An 18,982-nucleotide genomic window follows, 5' to 3' on the forward strand; every position below is an offset into this window, starting at 1 on the left:
TGAGTGAGGTGCAGCACAGCCTTGGAGAGATGCAGCATCCAAGCAGGGACTGTTTCTAAACATCACCTCTTCTCCCACCTGTAAGCACGAGTCCTCACCCTGAGAGGATTTGTGCCCTGCTGTGCGCAAACATACAAAGAGGCACACACAGCTTTGGGCATTACTTTGTTTTCCTTCACCTTGCAGCGTTAGCCATATTTTTACACTTTGCTTTTATACTTTGTGGTATCTGGACAGGTTTCCTTTGCCAGCCCCGTGCATACAGACATTTGGTGGGCAGAGGTGCTGTTTTTCCTTACCAGCAACATCCTGAAAAAGAAAGGCACTGTGAAACCCACTCTCCACTGCCATTTCGTGTGTGTTTGAGGTAAGCACAGAAACACATCGAGGCATGGGGTGGAAGGAACCTTAAAGACCATCCATCTCCAAGCCACGCCATGGGCAGAGCTGCACCCACTAGCCCCAGGGCACCCCTGCTGCTGCAGGAGGAGCACGAGACTTCCATAGGTGCTACAGAATGTGAGCTTTTCTCAAACCTAAGTGGCTTAAAGACATGTTAATATGTAAGAAACCAATGAGTAACTTTTGCCATAATCCCTAAGGTACTGTTAGAAACATTAAGACGCTTACTTAAAAATACGAATTTGTGTGCTGAATCACGGCCTGAACCTGTGATTGATCACCTGAGGTGAGAAAAGAGTCAGCCAGGGGAGCACAGGTTAAAGCAATTCACCTGTGCTGCCGGAAGCCTGGCTCCACCTCTCCTAGACCCATTTAAGAGCTGACTACCCTGTGGGGGAGGGGTTTCTTCTGGGGATTCATGCTGCTGGGGTTTTACAAGTGAGCCCAGGATATGGGTAAGTGTCCTCTCTTTTCTGCTTTGGTGTAATAACTATGTAGCTAAGCTCTTTGGTACACTATAACATCTGTATATTCATTGATTGTACAGAATTACATTACTGTGTTTTTGTATTACCCCATAAGTGCTTCCTAATGAAAGTTCAATAGGAAGTTGAATGTATTCAGTTCTCTTTCTTGATATAGGTTAACTCAGCAAAGTTTTCACTGTGTTCCCTGGTGGAGATGGGTGTTGGCTCCTTGCCTTGGATGCACAATGCTTGCTTTGTCTGTTTGGTACAGGTTCTGTTTATTTCTTTGTTATCTACTTGGTACATACAAGGACTTTATAAGCTAATTATTTAATGCTACATTAGCAAAACTGGGAACAAATAGTCTTTCATTGTAGCAAGGCAAGCTATGGGAACTACTAACTTAAAAAAAAAAAGTAGTCAAAGGTCAGGAAAGAGGAAGAATATGATAGATGGGAAAAATGGTCATCAGGGACTATCAGAGGGCTCTATCATGCATGCCTGAACAACAGTAGTACATATTAATGAGTTCCCAAAAAATGTAAGCTGCTTCTCAGGAATATAATTAATATGCATCTCCCATGTGAACAAAGCAGATCTCTGACTTTGTGGGTGTGCACTTGGCTTGGTCCAAGATGCCTGGCACACTGAATAAAGAATGCCTGCCTTCTAACGTCCCATTGGAATTAGAGTTTATTCCTACGTTTCAGATGACACTCTACAAACTGCAGATTTGTCACCTAATTGTTTAGGAACTTACTGTATTTCATTTTTACAACTGGAAAATCTACTTTACAATTCCTAGGTAAGGATGTCATTGGAAAAATCTGGGAAGAAAACTTTCTAACTCCAGTGTGGTGTTGGAAAGCAGCATTCTCTTATTCCTCGCAATATGTACCAGGCAGCTTGACAAATCAAGCATGCACTCTTGGATTTCAGGTTATGTATTTAAACAGTTAAGACATACATATGCAGTGCATTTGCATACATATTGATTATTTTTCCAATAAGTCATTAATATATGCAGATGTCCCTCTGGAGACATGCACAGTTGGGGCCTACGATAGTTGTAGACCACTTACTACTACTTCTCTATTTCATTTTCAGCTTTATCACAGTACCATTTGGTTGTCCCACAGCTATTTTCCCCAATTGGCGAATCCCCATTGCTTGTTATGCCATAGTGAGCAACTATCTCAGTGCACTACCACTTAAACCAATTTAAATGAAACCCAAGAAAAAGTCTTTGCACCTGGTGGTCCAGGTAGAAGACAAAAGTAATCTATTCTGAGTTCAGTGCTTCAGTGAAGGGGGATTGTTCAGAAAAACAAGACTGTTCCCATACCAAGCAAAAGCTAAACTTGAAAGTTTTACAACTAGCACACATCAATTCCCTTTTGCTAAACTAATCAACTGCTCCCTATTGCTAAACCAGTCCATATCAAGGATCAAGAAAGCTCCCCTCAGCTGACACAGTTGTGGTTCCTGAACTTCTCACTTCTTCCAACTTTTGGTGCAGTCAGGCCAAACAACCCGTTGTGATTTGTTCAGAAGGTACTTGATGTCACCAGGTGTTGTGGTTTAACCTGGCAGGTGGTTTTACCTGTGTGGTTTAGTCGTTGGCTCATCCCTTCCCAGTGAGATGGGGGAGAAAACTGGGGAAAACAAAGTAGAACTTGTGTGTTGAGATAAACTACTTAAGATAAAGGAAAAGGATAATACTTATGAGTGGGTGTATGTATATGTGAATGCATTAACAAGTGATGCAAAAGCAGTTGCTCACCAGCGCCCCGCTTGCCTCTTTCAAAACTCTCCTTCCACGTGATGTCACATGCTATGGAATATCCCTTCAGCTAATTTAAGTCAGCTGTCCTAATTCTGTTCTCTCCCAGCTCCCGGGGCTCTTTGCTGTGAATGGCCTTGGCACTATACAGCACTGCTTAGCAGCAACTCTTAACATTTACTACATTTACATGATAACACACTGATAATAGTTAATAACACTGCTTTTCTCCTAGAACCAAACATAGCATCACACCAGACAGTGAAGAAAACAATTCCTTCTCAGCTAAAACTAAGATACCAGGGTAGACAAGTGCATGTGCACCACCCACCAGCAGGTGAACAGAGGTCAGCTCTGGCATTTTAGGTTCCTGGAACAGGTGTGTCCGTTGCTCTCTCCACAGCAAGTCCCACAGTGCAGGTGCTGGTAGACAAAGAGAAGGGCAACCAGCATGCCAACTGCATAGCCAGCCAACCATAAAGCAGTGGAAACCTAGGAACGGTTTGGAGCCCTGTAGTTTTAACCTGCTGTTGCTATTCTCACTTTTCACGGGCCTCCTCCTACAAATAAGTTCCTTCCTCAAGTGTAGAAATACAAGAAAGCAGAAGGTAAACCAACTGGAATTGAAAGGAGGAAATAAGATTCAATTCTCAAGTCGAGTCGGTAGCTTAGTGCCAACCACTACTTATGTACACTTGGCTGGTGTTAGCTGCTGATTGTTAAGTTGGTAGTCCACATTCAAATCATGGAATCACAGAATGGTTGGATTGGAAGGGAACCTTAAAGCCTACCCACCCCAACCTCCTGCTGTGGGCTGGTTGCCCTCACTGGCTCAGGCTGCCCAGGGCCCTGTCCAACCTGACCTTGAGCACTTCCAGGGATGGGGCATCCTAGGCAGCAGTGCAAGGGCCTCACTACCCTCTAAGTAAATAATTTCTTGCTAACATCTAACCGAAATCTTCCCCCCATTTTAAAGCCCATTCTCCCTTCTACTGTCATTATAGGACTGTGTAAAAAATTTTGTTTCCTTCCAGCTTATAAACTTCTTGTCAATTACTGGAGAAGACCACAAAGAAGTCTCCCCGGAGCTTTTAAAGCTAAACAAACACAATTCTCTCAACCTTTCTTCGTAGGAGAGGTGCTCCAGCCCTCTGAGCATCTTCATAGCCCTTCTCTGGACCTGCTCCAATAGCTCTGCATCCTTCTTGTGCCAGAGGCCTAGGGCTGTATGCAGTGTTCTGAACAAAAATTACTCTAAAATACTTTACACAACAAGCTCCAACTTGGGATGTAAATTCTTGTGAAATAAACCATAACACCAAACACATACAGACAGATTTTATTTACATACTGGAATTGCTTTGCATTTTCCCATGTCCTGCCACTGAAACATCAGTCTTGTTCTGTACAAACTGCTGGGCTCATAGTCTGGAGAGCAGGCCAGGAGTTCCCTTGTATTACATAGGACCAACTGAACAGCCTCACTACTAGGGAGGTTGAAGTCATTCAAGAGTAGTCACAGCTTACATTGTAAGATGGTTTCATGTGCTTGGTTTTGTTGTGTTTTGTTGGTTTTATTTGTTTTTAGAAAAAAAAAGTTAATCAGATTTCTATAAATAAATAGAACCAGAAATAATCTGGAGTTAAAAATGCTCCACTCCATCTTAGAGGATGGCATCTTATATTAATTTTAGCCAGATTAAAACATCAGTATCTATAATAATTTCAACTACCTGCTTTCTAAAGGCTCTTCTACAGTTTCGTTTTTTTTCGTTTTCCAGAGATTTCCAAGCATGATCCCTATGAAGAGCAGAACTCCTACAGTACGATTTGAAGCAAATTTCTTCCAACAGTCTTCAGGCTTATCTATATCCAAAGTGTAAATCTGCAAAAGCACAGTACAAACATCCCACCGTTAGCATTATACTGACATACAAAGATTTGACATATCACAGTCACAGAAAGGTCCATAAACTCAAAACCTCTCAGGTTCTAAACCTACCCTGAACCCCAAAAGAAACAGGAATGCTCTGTGCTTGCAGAGGATGGGATTACTTGGACCTGACTCCTGGACTCTCTCAATGAATCACAGTACAAGCAGTCTAGATACGCCTGTGTGCAGTTTGATAATAAAATCTGTAAAAATGTCTGAGCAGGTAAAGAAGCCTTCGGAGATTTTCCTCAGCAGGAAGGAAGCTAATTCTTCAACAGAAACTTTAAGAAGGAAAACAGCAAAAGTACATTCCTGCACCTTCCGTTTCCCTGCTCACACCCTGTGCTATGGTAGAAACAAGGTAGGAGAGGGCAAGCTGTGGAGCTCCTGTCCTGCCTGTCCTGCCCAGCCACACCAGACGCTACAACTGGCTAACGCTTAGCTGCTTCTCACTTTTTACCTATGTCCCCCTTGCAAAGAGGAACTAGGACACCTGCTCGCAGCAAGACTTGCGCAGCTTGGCAGCTGTTCACAGCTTGAGATGAAAAAAACCACACAGTGCAGCAAGAGCAAAGTTATTGAAAAACAAGAGCTAGAAATGAAACTTGATACAGAAGTTTTTCAGGAAGAATGATGAGAGTAAAGCTTAAACAACAAAAGTGAAAGCATTCCATAGAGACACCTCCCAAAACCTCAAGTCGTGCAATTCACCCCTGCACTACCCAAGAAGTCATGAGAGAGCACATCCAACTGAAAGAAATAAAAGCCTCCCTAGCAAACCCATTCCTCTGCTGTCTGCACTTGGGCAGAGATGAGGTTCTCATCAAACTATCTGAAATGCTGCCTGCACCTCTGAATCCCATGTTATTCACACCTTTAAAGCCTGTCAGCACCTCGAGCACAAAGAAATGAAAACACAAGAAGGCTAAGTGAAACCCAACAGCAGCCAAGCTGTAAGATGTACCTTCAGAAACACAATGCAAATTAGACATCTCAGTCTTCTTCAGCAGTGCAGAAATTTGATAACAGCGTGACCCAAACTCCTCTCTCAGGCACAAATTCAGTAACTTAAGGAAAACCTATCCCTTACATGGCTTATTAGGCTCTCTAAACTCTGTTAGGCAAGCGTTTGGAAGTCTTGAACAATGTGAAAATTTAGGCAGAACTAATATTAGAATAGTCCTTAGGAGGGCTACTAAGATGATCAGAGGGCTGGAGCACCTCTCCTACAAAGAAAGGTTGAGGGAACTGGGCTTGTTTAGCTTGGAAAGAGAAGGCTCCAGGGAGACCTCATTGTGGCCTTTCAGTACTTGAAGGGAGCATATAAACAGGAGGGGGAATGGCTGTTTACGAGGTAGACAGTGATAGGACAAGGGGGAACGGTTCTTAACTGAGACACGGAAGGTTTAGGTTAGATATTAGGAGGAAGTTTTTCACTCAGGGGGTGGTGACACACTGGAACAGGTTGCCCAAGGAGGTTGGGGATGCTCCATCCCTGGAGGCATTCAAGGCCAGGCTGGATGTGGGTCTGAGCAGCCTGGTCTGGTGGTTGGCGACCCTGTGCATGGCAGGGGGGGTGAAATTCGATGATCATTGTGGTCCTTTTCAACCCAGGCCATTCTATGATGAAAAGCTACTTTGTGGCATGCTTGTATGGCTTAGCTATTGTCTTTGCCCCTTACATCCTGCACCTTCACCAATAAAATTCACTCAGCAGGAAGGTAATTTTCACTTGTGCCACAGCTAGCAATGTGAGGCCACTCTGCAGTGAAAAGTGGAATGCTTTCCTCCATGAATTTCCACAATACCTACAGAAAGCAGTTGCTGACAGGTAACAGACCACAGTATTGCAGGAGTTTTATAACCCACGAATATGTTTAGTACCTATGAGCTGCATGAACTTTCCTGCTAAAGAGTCACTTACATATAATGGGCCCTAAAACAACAAGTTTCATATTAATTCCATTCTTCCCCTCTCAGATTGTTGACAGTATTACTGCTATGTTACTACCACTCACCTGCAAAGGCCAGCAATTACTTTTCCTAAGGACTAACTTGTCACAAGACTGGAGAATGCAGCCATTTGGATAACAAGATCCTATCTGCCTCCTTCATGGGCAGGCTCAATTTTCTTTTTTTTTTTCCTGATATACATTAAAATTTGTAACCCTGTGCAAGTACAAGAACTTTACTATTTTTCTGCTGTAAAAACAACAGTGAATTAGAACTGTCAGATATCAAGAAATTATAGTATTGACATTTGCTACTGAAGGTAGTGAGGAGAAAACCGTAGATACATGATACTGAGGTAGATCTAACTGCAGCTGCTATCAGAAGCAGGAAGACATCACAGCTTAAGGTGAGGCAGAAATGATTAGAAACAGATTGAAAATGAGTGCTCTACAGCCTACAACCACTGGAGGTCTCTTCAAAAGAGAGGTCTGTAAAAGTTACTTACGAAAAGCAAGCTTTTGTCGAAAGATTTAAATTATTTTTACACAGGTATTTACAAGACAATTGCTTTTTTATGTACTTGATAAATTGCCAGAGGTTGAAAAGCACTCTGATTCCTTATCAAGAACATCTACGAACAGAAAGTAGAAACGAATCCATCTAACCTGATGTGCTAGGTGAGCACCTACAGCAGCCACTGCTGAGTAATAGGGGAAAGTCTGGTCACAGTTCATTCCTGCCACACACAAACCCGAGACCATTGCTGTGCTGAAGCCGCTGAGCCACTGTTTTGTATCTTCCTTGAATTTCAATGCCGTGGACTTAACACCAATAATGATGTCATCCCTCTTATCCTAGAATGAAAGGGTCAATTAATAGAACATCTATAATCTAACTGCCACTTCATAAGAAAAGTAAAACGGGGAGCCTTTCTAAAGCCTCCAACTGTTGTTAATAGGAACCCTATTTAAGTGAATTTGTAGGTCCCCAAATTAAAATCCCAATTAAAAGGTAGGTCCTTAGAGCTGGGGTAGCAGCCAATAGCTAATACCAGCTGCACATTTATTTACGCAGTGCAGACATGGGGGCATGAAAATCACTTTACACTTCCCACTTTTCGTCTGCTATGTAAAACATTAGCAAAAAGCAATAAAAGGTCCAAGGGCTGGGCTTCCTTTGGTGGTCATCTGAGGGTGGAGAATTGCAGCAGGTTAGCATAATGACTTGAAACCAAGGCTGTATATTAAGCAAACAAACACACACACAGCTGTAAAGTTTATCACTGCTGCTCTACCTGGTGAGCATATATGGTGTCGTAGACCAGGGTCCACATGACTCCAGCAAAGTATAAGGGCAGGCACACGGACCAGTCGCAGGACCCCTGGATGGCAGACCAGCCAAGGAGGGCTCCCCAGTTAAACGTAAGTCCTAAAAACAAAGAGAACCAAAGGAAAAAAAGTTAAAAAGGTGCCAGGAGCAGTCTGAATTACATATATACAATTCACTATCATTTGCTCAAGCATATGGTGCGTCTGCAGCTTTTTCTACAATACTGGCATCTCTATTTTCTAGCTCATAGCTTCAGTCAGGTTAAGTAATAGACATAATTTGAAATTAAATACTACGGAGATATAAGGAGAAATATGCACGGCTACATACTCTCCCCCCATTTAAATTTGATTTTGTTATCCGAAGGAAGCATTTGCTCAAAATTATTCCACTGCACTGACATCAATGCACTTCAATGTCTGTAAAATTGACTACAAAAGAGTTCACAGCAGCCAAGCATGGCACTTCCAGGCTGAAAAAGGCAATTCTGGCTGATAAAGCTGAGGGCAGCTGGAGTGAAGATGGCCAAGGTACACGGAGATGTGTTAGTGGCACACTCTGAAATGGAAGCGTCATCATCTTCAGTATAGGACTTGATGTAGAGGCTGAAGACTGAACAAACGTATTTTTAAGAAAGGTTTAAAGACAACCCTTAAAGTAGAGCTGTTTCTCAAGTGCCAAACATTCATTCTCTCTCTCAACACTACAAAAGACAGGACTGTTTATGAATAAAAAAATGAGACAGAACACAGCTCCTGTATGTGTTATACATTGCTTAAGAAGCTTCTGGAACAGCAGAATGTTGTCTGCAAGGTAATCTGATTTTAACACATAGTTGCATAAAACAGATTGCTGAAGCTCAATTACTAACTAAATGGGGGAACTCCCCAAAAGCTAAATCAGAAGGAAGGAACTGAAAACGTTTCCAACTCACCCAGAACTAACTGGGGCCAATATGTTATTCTCTTCATCAGAGGGTAGGTGACCACAAGAGACAAGGAGGCTGCTCCCAGGATGATACTGTAAAAAGTACAAAGAAACCTTACTGCTTGCTGGTCTAAAGATCCCAAGACATTGCACGTGCTGAACTACTGAACTACAAGTACTGAACTACTTCCATGACTTCAACCCCTCTGACCCCAGCACATTTGCTGTTCACAATTTGCATCCTTAACAAGGACAAAGAAGGAAACTCTAAGCAACAGAAGATAACTTGTCTGCCACCTGTAGTAATTCAGACACAGGAGCACACAGAGAGCCAGGCTGAGCTGTCCACCAAGGAAAACAAAGGACTGAAAAGTGGAGATTTCTCCAGTTGACAGGGGTCTTCCTGCTGTCCTTGCAACCTAAACGTGGAAAGAATCATGTTAATACACAACTCAACATACTCTGAAGCCAACTTCCTACAGCATACTAAATAGGTATCAAGTGTTTTGCACATGCCTTAACAACGTGAACTTATATATACCCCCTTAATTTGTTTTTCCTCTATTCCTAAATAACTTCTGCTAAAACTTCAAATACTGTTTTTGCAGTTTAAATACATGCTTTACACTGCTGTGACCAACACTATTGCACATCAGAACTAGGACATGACATGATCCATTTAAAGAAAAAAATAAAATACACATCTATCAAAAAATCACTCATATCAAAACCAAATCCCAAACCATGACTAGCAGCACAAACCAATCCTGCTACTGACTCAGCCTGCAGCACGTTTGTTCTGAAGGCTGCCTTTTGAAGTATATAAGAAAGACCTGCTATGGGAACATTTGAGCCTTTACATTTAACCACATCAGATTAATGCATAAATATACGAATTACGATATCAAGTCCAGCATACTGATTGCACACCCTGGGAAATCTTCTTGGCACATGGAGCTGTTAATAATCTCTGAATCCTAAACCAGCCAAAGTTGCCCCAAAACCTTTATTGAGTCATTACTTCCCCAGTAGGACAGATAGAACAGTGCTGGAAGGAAAACCTCACAGTGGCCAATATTCAAAATCACAGGGCAAACCTAGGATCAGAGAAGAAAATAAACCAATAGTGAGGTTTCACCAGGATACTCCCTTCCACCATGCATGTACATGTCAGCACCTGGCACTGCCTTTTGTTAATTTCTCCCTAGTGAACAAAAGGGAGGAAGAAACATATCATAGCAGAGAGGATAAGTTCATACTTGGGCATGATTCTCTCAGCAGTCATTCTCTAGAGGAAATTAACGATAATCAAATAAATACTTATATATTTTTAAAAGGATGGAATCATACAATCATAGGATTGTCAAATGGTTGGGTTGGAAGGAACCTTAAAGCCCACCCAATGCAAACTCCTGCTATGGGCTGCTTGTTCTCCACCAGCTCAGGCTGCCAAGGGCCCCATCCAACCAGGCCTCGAGCACCTGCAAGGATGCGGCATCCACAGCCTCTCTGGGCAGCAGCGCCAGGGCCTCACCACCCTCTGAATAGATTGCTGCAGTCCTATGCAGTAGCATTATACAAAACAAAATTATTTCCAGGACCCTAGGAAGAAACACAGACAAATGAATTGCATGCATGCTGGAAAAAGGGACGGGGGAGGAAAATCTCCACCTGTTTGTCGTAGTCACGGTCCCACAGGTCATTGATGGTGCAGCCAGCCCCACGCATGAGGACCGCCCCGGCGCCAAACAGGGACAGCATGTGCCAGTCAGGTAGGCAGCCCGGCTCAGCCGCCAGCCCGATGCTCCAGGTGCACGGCAGGTACAGCAGCCACGTCCCTGCAGGCAGAACGAGGTCAGAACGGGCAAGGAGAGAAAGAGAGCATCACCGATCAGGCTCACGCCTCCATCGGGCACGCCTCAGCGCCGTGGCAACCGCGCTCCCCGCCACCGCCGGGGATGCCATGCGAGTCGCCATGGTTACCGCATCCTTCGGATCCCGCGCCCCCCGCGTTGCTACGCCCGCCGCGTTGCCATGGTGACGGCGCCCCCGCCCTCCATTGGCCGCCGCGTCGCCGTGGCTACCACGTGACGCAAGCCCCGCCTCGCGCACGTACCGGCGGGCTGATGCAGGCGCATCAAGTGTAGATAGGGCCGCAGCGGACCCGGCGCGGCCCGCACCAGCTCGGCCGCCGAGAAACTGAGGGTCCGCGGAGGATCCAGGGGGGCGGCCGGGCAGCGGAGCGGCAGGGCGGCGGTGGCGGCCAGGGTCGGACGCGCGGCGTGGAAGCGGTAGGAAGCCCGGCTGAATCTCGCCAATAGCGCCGCCATCTTGCCGTCGCCAGACGCGCTTCCGCGTCTTCCGGCGGGGCGATGTGGCGCGGCACGCCGCATGCGCGGTGCCGTCTGTCCGCCGCGGAGCCGCCACAGTAGGGGTGGCGTATGGACGGTTGGCCGGTGTTACCGGCTTTTCGCAACTGTTACTGGCTCTTTTCGGTGACAGGAGTGACACCGAAAGCTGGCAATCAATAGGAGGCGACCAGCAGCCCTTGATTGTGTGGGGACCTCGCCTGACACTGGCTCTGAGCAGCAGTTGCTCCGCCTGAAGGAACGTTTTAGTCTCTCGACTACTGTAGTGCAGCATCTCACTACAAGCCCGTCTGCTTTGGGTACAGAATTTGCCCGAAGTGTTTAATGCATGCAATTTCCTTCAGGTTACTAGCATGCAAAGACATACGTACCCACGCAGCAGTGTATGTCTCGTTTTCTAGACCATAAACACGAAACATTCACAGTTTTGCAAAAGGCTTCCAGATCTGCAGCCTCATCTCCTTGGTTCTGTTACTTAATCGCAAATAAAGCATAAAATGGGAACGTGAGCTTTGGATAGAGCTGTAAAAGTTAATCTGGTGAGTGTGATGTGGGCAATAAAAACTTTCCTGAGCTACCATTGAGGGGTTCTTAGAAAACAGTTTCCCTATCATACTTCCTTCAGCGCTGTGAGCTGTTGCACGGATAAAAACCAAGAGAAACAGTTTTAGTTCCACAAATTGCTGACTGCCAGGAGGAAGTAGAAAACCATTGTAATAACGAAGTGACTTTCACATGTTTCCAGTCACCATTCTGATAAGTGGCACTCCACAGCTGTAAATCAATGTGCAAGGGATACTCCTGCTCTGGCTGAGTAAAACTCAGAAATTTTTATTTCTTTTTTTCCATTTTAATCATGTTTTATGACAAGAACAGTCACCCCAGGCTTAATTCAGGCCTAGGAAACCTCCAGGAAAGCTTCACTGCTGTTTATCTATGCTGGAGGAAACCATCCTGCATCCTGACCTGTACTGTCAGACACAGCTCACTGTCTTGTTAAGTTTTATTCCATTTGCTGTTACAATGACAGGGTTTCTGGTCATATCCTCTGAAATAAGCAATGAGCAAACTCCAGGGCTTCTGCAGGCTACATTTAAGAAGTTTGGGAAAACAAGCTAGAAAAGTTTTTTTTTATCAGTGGATTTCTATTCCTTGTAAAGTACCCTAGCCCTTCATAAGCAATATCTAGGGAATGAAAGATTTCAGATGTTAAAGAAATCATCTTATGTCTTTAACGTCCTACTGCCATCTTCCTCTCACAATTGCCAAATTGTTCCCCATTCTCAGAAGATTCCCCTTTCCCTATTTTCATGTGACTGATATTACTCCACCTTCCATAAACTGATCTACAGTAAACCAAGTGTGAGCAATGCCATTTCCTGTGTCAGAAATGAAAACGAATGTAGGAATGCAGTTTGTGGTCAGAGATCAAGGTGTGGCGTAAATGTGCAGATGTGAGTCTCCAGCACAATGGTGGAGGCTGCAGAGCCAGTGCTGCTGCCTGCAGGCAATAACCACCCCCAACTGGGCAGAGTTTCTAGGAAAATTGCCAAAAGTTAATATAAATCACTTTTTTAAAGTCCAATATCGAAGTCACAAGCATCGAAACAAATCTGTTTAGGAAGGTTTAAAGAGAAGCTACCAGTCAACCTTCAGCTTTTATGTCTAAATTTTAGCTTATATTGTTGTATTATTGTAATAACAATAATACACTAACAACTTTATATTGACAACGTGAGATTTTTCCACTCATTTTATGCCTTATGTACTTCCCTTTTTGAACTAGGACAGTGTTAAAAAACTTTGCGCTTCCTATCTGTGTTTTGGATATGTATCACCTCCTGGTGTATAAGCCTTCACAAAAGGCACATACGCTGCATGGGCAAACACTCCTTTCACACTCTGCATTAAAATACAAATTTTATTGTGCCTTTTTGATCACAGTTCCAAAGAACATCAACTTGCTTGTTGCTGTAAAGCCTTCATGCGAACTACAAGCCACTCCTTTGCCTTGAAACCACACTAAGCCGGTAGCATCATTTTAAAGCTCAAAGAAGGGAAGTACGATGCATGTTAGTTTTCTCCCTGCTGTGTTCTGAACATTGTAAGGCGCTGCTGGTGGTGCGAGTTGCATACTTCCAAGAGAACCAGCTGCACTGGTGGGAACTCACCTTATACAGGTGAAAAAAGCTGCTGTGAGGCAATTTTGTCCCAAATGGGCTGCTTCCCCAGGAGGAATGCAAACCCCTCAAGTATTGCTCTTAGGATGCCGAAGCCTTTCTGGTGACCTGGCTTTCTCTAGCCTGTGACCACAATCTCCCTACCTGGCAAAAACAAGTGGCACCGCATGGTGAGCCCTGTTACTCTGCGTGCTCAAATGCAAGCAATAGCCTTAGCATTCCTGATCACGTAGAAACCGTAAGAGAAGGCTGGCAGGCCGAGCACGCTGCCAGGGGCAAGGGCCATCTCGTGCAGTGCAGGGAGTGTCTCATCGTCCACCATCCGCAGTAGGCGGCCATTCAGCTGCACCTCTCTGCCAAGGCATGATGGGATACTGCAGGCATCATCTCTGGCTCTGGGTGTGAGCAAGGGCACCCAGAGCAGCGCGACAAACAGCCCCCAAATGAGCAAGGTTTCTGAGGCTGCCTACATGCTGCTCAGTCCTTGCTCCAAAAGGAAGAGGTATGGGCTCACCTGGACAGGATGCTGTCCTTGCCGTGAGGCAGCAGCAGGTACTGATCCACGCTCTTACTCCACAACTGCTTAGGCAGTTGCAAGCGCTGGGTCACGTTATAGAGGTTCAAGGCAAACAGTGTTACATCCCCTTCTCGGTATTTGGGGCTGTGTGAGAGAGATAATGAGTTTGGTAGAAACAACAGACACCCACACACTTCCTCTTTGCCGCTGCCCTGGAGTGACTTCACGGCCATAGTGTTGCCACCATGTGGGCAGTTGCTGCTTACTGCTGGGGGTTGGTGCAGTGCAGGTAGACCCGCAGGCGCCGTGCATCCGCTTGCTCCACGCTGGCCTCCAGTACCCGGGTGCCCACCAGTTTCTTATATAGCAGTGACAGCCAATAGTCCTGGGGGAATGGGATTCATCTCCAGCAAGCACTCATTTTTTTGAGGCAACTCCACTTTTTGTCCCCATAGCTTTTCACGTCACCTGGATTTTGGCAATGCTATGCCCCTTCTGCAGGGCACTGTGGAGCTGGCAGGGAACCCATAGGAGACGCACTATTCTCCATGCAGGAAAACCCCATGCCCAATTTATGGGCACGACATCAGGGAGAAATACCCAGGGATTTTGGCTGCCTGGTGACATGGTTTTTCCCAGCAGGTCATGTACGCACCGGCAAGGGCTTGAAGCTGCCGTCCACCAGGTGATAGCTGCCAGCACCAAAGAAGACCTGCCTCATCACCACGTCAATGCCACGTTGAGCTGCCAGCCCCAGCTTGTCCAGCCACCTGCCGGGAACCGGCCACAGGTCACACTGGGGCTCAGCATGAGAGCAGCTCCCGTGCTCCCACTGCCACTCACATGAAGCCGGCCACGTATGTGTTGGATAGCTGGGGGGGCTCCCCCGCCATACGCTGAGCTGGTCTCACCCAGCCATACCTTCTTACCGGGAACTGTTGCTTCCACAATCTATGTGGAGAGGGAAGGGAAATAGGAGATAGGTCAAGTTTTGTCTGCTGAAGTTACTGCAACCACCTATGCCCATTGCACTTATTATTACTTTTGCTAAAATTAAGGATTTTTACACTGTCAGCAGCAGCTGAGTTTGGAGGATGCTTATTAATTGTTGCACAGCAGAGCAGTCTCTGTGCAAAGCCACATGGGGAGGATTAAAGAAGAGCAGGCACCTCCAGGACATCGCGTACGGCTGTGGCAAAGGAATCCAGCACATCAGGGCTCAGGAAATCCTCCCTTGTTGCACTTCGGCCATTCACATAGTAGCTGGAAATGGAAAAACAAAAACAAAAAACAACAGCTGAAATGAAGGAAAAATATCAACATTGGTACCTGCTCTCACTCAAGCTCAGTCTAAGTGTCCCTGCACCAGCTGGGAAGCTGCTGAGCATTTGTTCTAACGGACAGAGCCACTGCTTGTCTTTGCAACCATGCTGCATCCATCTGGTTTGTGCTGAGACACATCCCTTCCCAGTCACATATCTTTCTGTGGCTGGAGGACTTGGTGCAAGCCCCAGTTGTGGGTGGAGATGTTCTGCAGGTGGACCAAGGATACTGTTGTTCCCCACCAAAGTACAGCATATGCCAAAAAGCTGCACAGCTCTCTGTGCAAGAGGGAGAGATGCAATGCAGCTCTTGCATTGCAAGTGAGAGCTGCTGTGCTCTCACTTCTCTGCACATCACTTCTCTTTTTATTGATAAAACATGTTTTGTAATCAAAATGACCTTGCACGCACCGCATTCCCTGCTGCTATGTCTATGCAACTCCTGGAATAGATGTTGGGTCTTCTTTGAATACTCTGCTATTTAGAGCAAAGCACAATACAGAGGCATTTGGGACCTGCTAACAGAGTTGTTTCACCTCCTCCTTTCCACTAGCATATGTGAATTGACATTTCTTAAAAAAAAAATAACAGCCAATAAGCAGAGCAGTGATAGCAGCTGAGGGTACTCACTGGTGCCAGGTGACAGAGTCAATCGCCTTCCCTCCGGATTTCAGGAAGCTGCAGTCAAACAAGGGTTATAGCAGGTACTGGTGACATGCTGCAGCATCCACCCTACATCCCTGCATGCCGTGGTTCCCAGATCACATCATTGCTACCCTCCCAATGGTGTCACATGGGCCCTGGACACCCTGTCTACCTTCTGAGCAGGTGCTGGGTGTGCTTGCGGGGCTGCCCCACGTCGGGGCCATACAGCTCAGCGTGTCGGTACAGGGGATGCTGGCTCAGGAGCTGCCGCAGGTGGATGAAATCGCGTCCCAACTGGAAGCCATCGATGTAGATGCCCGACTTCTTCCTGAAGCTGTTGGGCTCTGGGGAAGAGGTGCCCATCAGCACCGCTCTGTGCACAGGGCTCATCCCCAGCCAAAGTGGGAATGCTTACCATTGCCCAGCTCCCAGGAGATGTTGTAGCTGCGCTGTGCGCAGTAGCCCAGCAGCTGCTTGGCGTTGGAGCTGTCCCACTGCAGGCCGGCCCTGCGCAGCAGTGCATTCAGTCCAAACACCAGGCGGAAGCCTGAGCAGCTGGCAAATGTGTGGAGGATGTCCAGTGTGTTTCCTGCATGGAGCAGAAGATGGCTTCATCCTGATGTCTCAGCATGGAGCTGGGAACTGCGGACTGCAACCTGCTGGTTGTAAACCCTACTGGGAAAATCCATCAAAAACTTACTTGTAATGGTGGTGTTTTTGTGCTTTTTCCAGGAATGTTCAGCGAGGAGCAGTTTCTCCTGGAGGGGCCACTGAGTGAGCAACAGCTCTGGAACCATAGCAGAGCTGGGCCATGATCTGCACGCATCTGCAGGGCAGAAGAAGGGTGGGAGAAACCAAGCTGCCATCACCATATCAGGCAACACACAAAGGGTCATACTCATCACAAAGAAATGGGAGAGGTGTGTGTGGGGCTGAGCACTAGACATCCATTTCTGTTCAGCACAGGATCAAATCCCTCTTACCACTCTCGGCCTGAAGTTCTGATAGGACTTTCTCTTCCCAAGTTGAATCTTGTTTGGGATTGAAGATCAGGAAATCTGTACTAGTGCCTCCAAACCTCAGGAAGCCTGGGGAGAGCCCACTGGCCAGAGTGTGCAGCTTGGGGTGTCTGTGGAAGGTAAATTAAATGTCAGGGTAATCTGCCACATGGAAACAAAGCATCAGCAGCATTCAGAGAGACACCTTGCAGCAGAGGATCTGAGCCACCCAAGTGTGGGCTTCAAGCTGGCTTTACACCATTTCTCCCTTTTTCCATGGACAACCACCAAATGGATAGATTTTGTACCAAAACCAGAGCGTGTGTGGAACAAGTGTTCAAAGTAAAGCAGATGCAGTTCCAGTGCTATCTGGGATGGCAGCAGCCCTATCTCACTCTGTGGGGACACCCAGCAGATACGAGGCCACCAAGCACTTCCTAATGTCATCACAGCAGCCAGAGCTGCCTGCCTTCAGATAAAGCTGATGCTGCCTTACAGTTTCAGAGCAATGGGGCAGGGCTAGAATTTGGGATTGGGTGGGAGAAAAGGAAAGAAATTAAATGACTTTGGGAAAAACAAACAAACAAACAAACCAACAAACCTACAAAAAGCTGAATCTAAAAGAGAAGAGAACAAAGAAATAGAGCTGAAAGAAGAGTCCAGGAGCCCATCGCCTGGAAGCCCTGAGCTGGGATTTGCTCACAATCAGAAAAGGCTTTGATTTTAGCAGCTACTTGTTCACCTCCACGCACATCAGAACCTCTCTGGCATTCAGTGGGGCTCACAGCACCCAGAGTCCCACTAAGCATCCACAAAGCAGCACCAAGGCTCAGCCTGCTTCTGTCCCAGCCAGAAGCATCATCCACTGCCAGCATCACACACCAGCACCTGGCATCCTCTCACCCGCTCACCCAGGAGTGGAGAAGCTGCAGGGCTCACCTGAGCAGGGCAACAAAGCGCGGGTCACGGGCCAAGCTGGCGTCCAGTGTAAGAGAGAGGAAGGCTGGGCTTACCGCCCCGATGGGTTCCCGCAGCCTCAGCTGCAGCTCTGCCGTCTGCCTCGGCGGCACAGCCAGCAGCAGCAGCAGCAGCACCAGCATCCTTCCTTCTTCTTCTCATCTTCCTCCTCCTCCGGGCCGCTCCGCTGCCCCAGCACCACCCCTGGAGGGCGGGCAGCCCCAGCACCGCCCCGCAGCCACCCGCTCCCAGTTTTCCTGATATGAAATCACCCTCCGCCAGAACGAGACCAACCAGATCGCATCAGCGCTGCCGTTTGTAAACACACCCACGGTTCTGCCGGAGCGGAAGCATCAGCGACACTCCTCTTGGCATCACGATCAGCAGGATGCTTCCAATTTTGGGCTATGGCACGCATCTACCCTTTGCGGGGTGAGTTGCAGTAAGTCCTGCATCCATCCCACGGGTTTCGCAGCAGCCACCCAGCCCTGCGACTGGGACATGGATCCAGTGATCCATACTACATTTGGGATGCAATCCACAGAGAGTGGATCGTGGCAACGATGGGTCCGGTGCTTGCTGGCCCTTGGGGAGCCTGCTGCCCCTTGCAGCTGCAAAGTAACACTACAGGTGTTACACGACAGTTAGCATCACTTGTTAGGGTGTTTTCCACATGGCATTAAGCACGTTTTAAAATCCTGCACAGAAAGGGAGATGAATACAGAAGTATTTGTCACTCATCGAAGTACAAGCAAAGTGCTTTACTGGGAGCTCCAGAGCGAGGGTGTAGGGGCCAGGACATGCCTAAAAACCCTTTCTTAGTGCTAATGCTCCATCCACACTGGCCCTGTCCCACTGTCACCACCCCTGCTGCACTGGAGCCAGTGGTGCCAATGGCAGGCACACAGCAGGAGTTCATAGCAGTAACAGTGCTTTCTGGGAATTTGTGCAGCCCAACGATGGAAGTGCTGAGCTATCACCAACAGCAGCACCCCAGCTCTTCCTGAGCAAGAACCAGTTGACTTTTATGTGGGCAAAGGAAATGCAGAAGGGTAGAATAAACAGTACAAAAGGCAAACATCTCTTGTGGCATCACAACATTTGTGCAGATCAACATTACTGGCAGTGTCAGATTAGTCTTTCTATGTAAGAAACCTCACTGAAACAAAACTCAGTTGCAGAAGTAGACTATGTACTGAA

At 46.6% G+C, this 18,982-nt stretch overlaps 2 protein-coding genes across 2 annotated transcripts; both read right to left on the bottom strand.

Moving 5' to 3' along the window:
- Positions 1-3,975: 3,975 nt before the first annotated feature.
- On the bottom strand, positions 3,976-11,124 carry COQ2 (coenzyme Q2, polyprenyltransferase). Its single transcript, XM_042872051.1, has 7 exons — positions 10,911-11,124; positions 10,466-10,632; positions 9,092-9,213; positions 8,802-8,887; positions 7,833-7,966; positions 7,204-7,392; positions 3,976-4,537 (listed from the first exon to the last, which is right to left on the bottom strand). Exons 1-7 carry the CDS (start codon positions 11,122-11,124, stop codon positions 4,382-4,384), a joined length of 1,068 nt encoding a protein of 355 aa, XP_042727985.1. The 3' UTR covers positions 3,976-4,381.
- A 1,946-nt stretch (positions 11,125-13,070) lies between these two features.
- On the bottom strand, positions 13,071-17,978 carry HPSE (heparanase). The gene is given in 13 exon segments (XM_042871589.1): positions 13,071-13,696; positions 13,858-14,004; positions 14,127-14,245; positions 14,516-14,630; positions 14,704-14,738; positions 14,740-14,811; positions 15,030-15,123; positions 15,813-15,860; positions 16,000-16,171; positions 16,243-16,416; positions 16,528-16,653; positions 16,811-16,956; positions 17,765-17,978. Coding segments are annotated over 13 exon segments (1,569 nt in total). The 5' UTR covers positions 17,926-17,978; the 3' UTR covers positions 13,071-13,536.
- Positions 17,979-18,982: the final 1,004 nt, after the last annotated feature.

This window comes from Lagopus leucura, unplaced genomic scaffold (genome assembly GCF_019238085.1).
Source record: "Lagopus leucura isolate 7727_CA_CO unplaced genomic scaffold, USGS_WTPT01 Super-Scaffold_100004, whole genome shotgun sequence".
NCBI lineage: Eukaryota > Metazoa > Chordata > Aves > Galliformes > Phasianidae > Lagopus > Lagopus leucura.